Here is a 7,534-nt window from a genome sequence, read left to right on the forward strand (position 1 = left end):
TTGCCTTGATCACTGTAGCTTCCCTGCCCGAGCTGGGGGAGGTGTGTGTCAAACTTTTAAAAAGAATAATAGAGACAGAGCTTAGCACTGGAGAGTTCCACCCTGTCTGATGGAGGTTCTTGGAAAGCAGGCAGATTCTTCCTCTGCTCCCAGCTCTGCCTACTCTTTGACCAGAGAATCTGGTTTTGTCCCAAGACTATCAGCAGCACTGTGTCAAACGCCCACCGACGTCCACTAGGTCCACTTGACCTTGACAGCCTCTGCTCTAGGAAAAGGATGCCTTTTTATCCCTTTGCTCTGACAACGGACCTGCACCTCCCCTTTCTACCCCACTCAAGAGTGTCCCCCGAGTCACTGGACTTGGATCTCGCGCCCCGCCCCCACTCACCCCGCCCCCCTCGCCGACAGCGGCTCAACCTCAGGACCCGGCCCTGCCCTCCAAGACCCGGAGCCTGGCCAGAGACCGTCATCCGCCGGGCCGGCCAGCGGATGCGACGCGAATACTCCGTAGACTTCAGGGGCTTCCTCGGTCTCTGTCTCCCACCGCTCGCGCCTCGGGGGAGGAAATCTTGTGCGTCCCTCTATCCCGCCCCAGAGAGGCATGAGCTCCCTGACCCCCACCTAGTCCCCCATTCCAGGCGCTCCTGATACTTGGGGCTTCCTATTTCGCAGCCTAGATCCCCGGCAGGCACCGGGTCAGGTGAGCGCTCACCTGCGGCTGTTGGGGTGGGGAGAAGGCAGCGGGGCGGGGCCAGCACGGAGGCCACACCCTCGACGGGGCGGAGCTAGAGCGCCGAGCCAATGAGGCTGGGGGCTCGCCGCCCGCGGGGTGGGCGCCACAGGCTCCTCTCCCCTCTCCCCCCCAGCTCCGCCCCGCGGGGGTTTAAAGCCCGGCGGGTGGCTGGTGGCGGTGCTGCGAGAGCTGAGCGGCGCGAGGAGATGCGAGAGGGCGCCGCGCCGCCAGCATCATGCGCCCCCCGCCCGCTCTGGCCCTGGCTGCGCTCTGCCTGCTGGCGCTGCCCGCCGCCGCCGCCGCTGCCTACTTCGGGTCAGTGCCCGCGGCGCCCTCGGCCCGCGCCCCCGGCCCGCCCGCCTCCCTCTCCGGTTACGGCGGGGGCAACCTCTCCCTCCGTCGGCCCCTGTCCAGGGCGGGATCTCGAACTCAGACCTTAGCCGGGGCGGGACCCAGCTCCACCTCGCAGTGGGAGTCTGCGCCCGGAGCTCGGTGTCCCGCTTCCCCGGCTCGGGCCCGGACCCCTGCTTCTTGTGTCCCCCTCACTGCCACTCTTCTCATCCCGCGGGGTCCCAGGTCCCACCCTGCACACCCCGCAGGGTCTCGGGTCCCTTCCCACAAGCACCCGGACTCCGCAAGGTGTCCGATCCAGGCCGGTCTGACCTGGCGCGCCCTGTGGCGGTCCGTCCACGCGTCTCTTCTGCGCTCTGATGCCCTCTCCGAATCCTCCCTCGGGGCTCTGTCGCCCACCTCCTGGGCTCAGTCCGGCTACGGTCCTGGCCTCAGACTTGCTCCCCACCTTCCTCTTGAGGAGCGCAAACACAAAAGTCGGAGTGAATGGGTTGGGGTGCGTAGTTTCCGAGGCTGGGGAAGGGAATTGCTCTATCCAAAGGAGATGAGGGAAGGAAACACGGATGTTGGGGAGTGTCAGCTGAAGGCTCAGTTCTCTGGGGAAACCCGATCAAATATCAGGTCTGGAATGGGGTGAATTGTCAGGAGAATGAGGAGAGAGAATGGATTGGAAAAGGAAGCCTAGAGTCAGGGTTGACGCCTGGGGAGAGTGGGGCGGGAGAGGGGAGTGTTTGGAGGAAAAGCTACAAGGAAATGTCCTGTCCCTGACCCTGAGTTGTAGGAACTCTAAGTGGGAGCTGGGGTCTCAGGTGGGAAAGCGCTCCCCTGATCCCTCCCAAAGCCACTGCAACTATTTGCAGCCTGTTACACTTTTTGCGACCTTCCCCCTAATCAGTGTGAGATGTGTAGTCTGACTATAGTAAGGGCAAGAAAACACCAGGCAGTGACTTAGCAGAGCCTGCAGGGAAGGGCATGCTGGCTGGAGTCAGGCCAGTGGCTCATTTCCAGGTCACGACCCCTGGGTGAAGCTCGCTTCTGCTGTGGGCAATGGCCTCTCCTGGAATATGTGGAGCTGGGGGAGGGTAGTGAGCCAGGACCCTAGCTCTGGCGGATGCCTGGGAAGGCCACCCAGTCTCTGGGCCTCAGTATCCCCTTTTGGTCAAAGAGGGGACAGAATTTTCTGCCTGAACTCCTCTCTTCCAGAGGACTGCACATACATGGTTAAGATGGGTTACTTCAGGTTTGAAGGTACTGCCGCTGTTTCAGGGGGCAGAAATAATGGCAGGGGCACAGGTGCTGAGGTGAACCCCTAACACTGCCATTTGTAGTATATGCTCTTGGCCAGGCCTGTGTTTCAGTTTCTCATTTGTAAAATGAGGGTAATAGTGGCAAATTCATAGGAGAATTATGTGGCTTCGTGCATGCAAAGCGCTTAGAAGAGTAGCTAGTATATTCAAGTGCTAAGTTAATGCGACTGTTGATGATGAAGATAAAGACAGGCACCGTGTCTCGATCTCCCAGCTCTGAAGAGTTCCTGAGCTGCAGTGGAGAAGGGAGGACAAATGGTGCCTGCACCCTCTTAGACACCAGCTCATTTCCACACTTCTTTTGTTTGTTTGGGGTTAGGGTTGGGGATGGGCTGAAAGCCAGGTGGGGTGGAGGAGGAGAGGGGGTCCTTCTCTCCTGGTCTAACTTGGCTGGGGAAGGATTTTGCAGCAGGGCACAGGCTAGAGCTTGAAGATAGTGAATAAGGGGGACGTGAGGTTTATTAGGCCTGGGTTGGGGTTGAAAGGGATCATGTGACTCTCAGAGTCACTCCAGTTTGGAAGCCCAGATGGGCAGAGGTGGCAAAGTACACATAAGCCACCAGCCCACTCTGGGGAACAGATCCTTGGAGAATAAGCTCAAATTGGGGCCTTGTGCTCCTCTGAATTTGGTCTCAAGGAACAGACAAGATTCGGCCTCCGTGCTCACTCCAGAAACACAGTTATAATTCTGTCAGGTCGGGCTTTCTAGCTTCCAGTCAGAATTTGCTCTTGGGAGGAATCTGGTGTCAGTCACTCACACTGTAGCGTGAGAATGTGAGGCAGGGTGCTAGTCTCTTCTCTGGGTCATTTGCATTTGAAGTCCCATTTCTAATCAGAAGATGAAATGTTTTGCATATTGATAAAAGAAATTCCCTGTGGCTGCATACTATTCCATTGTGCAGATACACCACTTTTTGAACCACTCTTCTAGCGTTGGGGACACTGAGGTGGTTTCTGTGTCCTACCTATTGTAAACATCGCTGCAATAAACATTGTAGAGCATAGAATTTTTTGAATCGGTGTTTTCATGTTTTTTTGAATAGATGCCCAAGAGTGGAACTGCCGAGCCCTAAAGCATTTCCATTTCCATTTTTAGTTTTTTAAGATAAATTGTTCAGATCACTTTCCAAAATGGCTGCATCAATTAACATGCCCACCAATAATGTAAGCAGGCTTCCCCTTTTCTGCATCCTCTCCCACATTTGTTGTGGGTATTTTTAATATGTTCCATTCTCACAAAAGTGAGGTGACATCTCATTGTGGTCTTGCCCTGCATCTTCCCAATTAGAAGTGTGATAAACAGTTCTCCACATACCCATTGGTACACTGTCTGTTCAGCAAGTTCATTCTTGGTGGTTGCTGGGGTTCTAAGTGGCAGTATCATCATTGTGAAGAAGAAAAACAAACTTTTCCCCCCACCCCAAACCAGCATGACAATAAAATGTCCACATTGGGCATTTGGGTTATAACAAATGTAGATCTTTGTGTAATTATAACCACAATTACTATAGAGAGCGCACCAAAGGATGTAGTGCTCTTGTACTTCTTTGTATCAATCCTCTCCCACCAGCCCAAGATTATTGTTATTTTGCTTTCTGTAACTATAAATTAGCTTTGCCCATTGTAGAATTTCATATAAGTGGAATCATATGTATGTACTGATTCTGTTACTAAAAATAAAGTTTTTGAGATTCATCCATATCTTTGCATATATAAGTAGCACATTCTTTTTTTATTGCTAAGTACTATTCCTTTTTGTGTTTGCTTAGTCATCAGTCAGTTGATGGACTTTTGGATTGTGTCCCATTTAAGGCTATTTCATATAAAGCACCCACAAACATTCATACACATGTTTTTTGTATACTTTTTTTTTTTCCCTCTTGTATAAATACTTAGGATTGAGTTTTTGGGCTATATAGTACACATATGTTTAACTTTATAAGAAAGTTAAGTACTATAAAAAGTATTCTAAAGTGGTTGGACCACTTTATACAGTATGTATGAGGGTTCAGTTGCTCCATATTCTTGTCATCTACTGTCAGTCTTAATATTGGCTATCTTAGTGGGATTGTATTTGTATCACATTGTGGTTTTAATTTGCATTTTCCCATTGATCATGATGTGTTGAACAATTTTTCATGTACATGTAGGCCATTTGAATATCTTTTTCACTGGGTTATTTGTTTTGTTATTGAGTTAGCATACATCTTTATATATTTGGATATAAAGATAATATTGGTAGTATTTTGTCCCTGTATGTAGCTTTCTTTTTCTTTTTTCTCTCTAACTTCTGAAGAACCAAACTTTTAATTTTGAAGTACAGTATTTTAACTTTTTGAATATGATTTGTGCTTTTTTTTTTTTGCCCTGTCCAAGAAATCTGCCTACAGAGGTTACAAAGACTTCTTCCTGTGTTTTCTTCTAGAAACTTTATAGTTTTAGTTTTTATGTTTAGATCTATGATTCTTTTTTTTTTTTAAGATTTATTTATTTGTGCATACAGAACTGGGGTACAGGCCAGAGGCTCAGGGGCAGCGAGAGGATTCACCAGAAACACAGTGGGGAGCAGAACAGGCAGATCGACGAAGTACACTGCTGAGGGGAGCAGGTCTGCCACGCCATGTGGTCACCTCCGGGGCAGGCGGGAATCGAACTCATGTGAAAGTGGCTTTAGCTTCTCAGTGCTGTGCTTTAACCTGCTGCGCCACCAAGGAGGGCCCTAGACCTATGATTCTTTTTGAGTTAATTTGCATGGTGTGAGGTAATATTTGAAGCTTACTGATTTATTGGTATTTTTCCAACACCATTGCTTGAAAAGATGATCCTTTTCTTATTGCTTTTATGTTGCAATATAAGTTGATCCAGTAGATAGGGCCTATTTTTGAGCTCTATTCCATTCCATTTGTCTTTATAATTATTTTTATGCCAATACCACACAGTTTTAGTTATCATACGTATATAATAATTCTTGAAACAAAGCACTGTTGATTCTCCATGCTTTTCAGAATTTTTTTTTTTGGCTACAGTAGCTCCTTTGTCTTTCCAAATAAGTTTTCGTATGAACTTGACAACATCTACAGGACAGTCAGCTGGGATTTTTGAGGGGAATTGCATTGAATCTATAAATCAACTTACAGCAGATTGACATTCTAACAATGTTAGTCTACGTGTTCACAAACAGGCCCTATTTCTCTATTTAGGACTTCCTTTTTTTCTTTCTTTCAGCAGTCTTATCATTTCCAGTAGGTAGGTCTTGCAAATACTAAAACAAAATAAGACCCCTATGTATTTTACGTTTTTTAAATGATTATTAAAATATATATAAATTGAGCTTGGAGAAAAACAGGGTTGGAGGGAGAAAGGGCAGAAGAAATTATATTGCTTTGAGGTGGTAGACTGAAAGCCAGAAATGATAAGAATCACTGTGTTTGGGGAAGGAATTTAGGCCGGCTTGTCCCTGGCTGAGCTGTAACCCTGGAGCAGCTGGGCTCAGGAGTCAGGCTATGGGTCAGACGCGCCTCTTCATGGAGGGTGGTGGCCTCTCTGAGGCTGAAGCGGGGCGAGATAAGGGAGGAGACAGGGCCGAAGGACTCCTGGGCTGGAGTCTCCCAAGGAAGCCAGGTCCCGGTGCCAGGAGGATTCCGTGCTCAGGTAGTGCTGGGCTCAGGAGGAGGTGGGCCAGGTACTGAGGGGCACCCCTGGCCTGGCATCAGTCTGAGCAGGGGGAGACCGCCCCACGACTGCTCTAGTGGAAGGAGCACTGGACTTGGAGTCAGACCCGCGGGTTCACATCCTGCAGCCAACCTCTTCCCAGCTGCAACCCAGGGCCAGCAGTGAGCTGGCTCACGCCCCGTAGATGGGCTGTTCGTCTCTTTGTAGGGTGCATGAAAGTGCAGGCGTATTGCCATCTGTGAGGAGACTGGGAAACCCCGTGTTCTAGCTGAGTTCTAGACTCCTTTACTCCAGGTAAAGGAGTCTTTGGTGACGTCTTTTTTATCTCAGTCGTTGTACAATTCACTTTAAAGATTTATTTATTGATGCTAGGGTGTGGAGGTATAGCCAGAGGTGCGGAGGGCAGGGGTGAGAGGATTCACCAGAGATGAGCGGGGAGCAGAACAAGCAGAGTGACTGAACACACCGCTGAGGGGAGCAGCAGGTGGGTCAGGAGTGGTCTGCTGCGCCACGTGGGTCAGCGAGGGAGCTGGGGATGGAACTCTGGCTGCAGTGGCTGGTGACAGCTTGACAGCACTGTGTCTTCAACCCCTGCGCCACTGGGAGGCCACTCAACGTGCAATTTAAAAGAAGTAGAATCTTTCCTGTGCCAACTGCTTTATGTATATCTTCTCATTTGACCATCATGATAATCCAGGTAGGTTTTGGCCTAATTTATCCTTATTTACAGATGAGGAGATGGCTCAGAGAGGAAGAGTACCTTGCCCAAAGTCACACAGCTAATGGCAAACAGTGTTAAGATTTGAATGCTAGTCTGCCAGGCTCCAGAGCCAACGTCTTCATCTCTGCCTTGTGCTGCCTATTGACACCCAGCAAGGCCTCTTCCTCCTGGGTGGCTCTGACCCCCTGAGCCCTCTGCCTGCCACCCGCAGCCTTCACTTGACGTATGTCCTAGACATCTGCGACACTGCCAGTCTTAACCACTGGGTTGGCTACCCAATGTTTCATGTGCTTATGCCCCCACTTCGTGCATAGCTCAGGTTTTGGGGCTCTGTTATCACCCAAGCCCCCCACTGTCCATAGCCACTTCCCCTTCCACTGGCCCTCCCCCCTCAACCCCTTTTCTCTGCCCCATCTCAGTTATTCTTCCATCTTCTGCTGGCACTCAGCTCCCCTGAGCACATACTGTTTGTGGGACCTGGCCCCCTCAGGGTAGAAACTGGAAGCTTAGCAGAGGTTGCCCCCGTGAGACTCCAAATCGGCACAGCTGGCCTTTCAAGGTGGCAGCAGAAATGAGCTGGGGCATAGGCAGCCACCTGAAGCCTGGACCCCATCCCTAGAGAGACTTTTGGGGCACACAGTGTCCACTGAGTAAATCCCAAAGAGACTGGTTTCAGGGCCTCAGCAGAGACAAGAAGCCATCAACCTTCCCCCAAATGACAAGATGTGTTTCAGAATTCAAAACTGGGGC

The 7,534-nt window shown here is 50.1% G+C and overlaps 1 protein-coding gene across 1 annotated transcript in view; it reads left to right on the forward strand.

The window, feature by feature from the left end:
- Positions 1-919: 919 nt before the first annotated feature.
- WNT9B (wingless-type MMTV integration site family, member 9B) overlaps positions 920-7,534 on the forward strand; it is an 18,533-nt gene continuing 11,918 nt past the window's right edge. The window contains exon 1 of the mRNA XM_004684067.1: positions 920-1,048. Coding sequence (XP_004684124.1) covers positions 969-1,048 — 80 coding nt within the window. The 5' untranslated portion in view covers positions 920-968. The remainder of the gene's footprint in view (positions 1,049-7,534) is intronic.

This window comes from Condylura cristata, unplaced genomic scaffold (assembly GCF_000260355.1).
Source record: "Condylura cristata isolate star-nosed mole 26May11 unplaced genomic scaffold, ConCri1.0 scaffold00017, whole genome shotgun sequence".
Classification (NCBI taxonomy): Eukaryota; Metazoa; Chordata; class Mammalia; order Eulipotyphla; family Talpidae; genus Condylura; species Condylura cristata.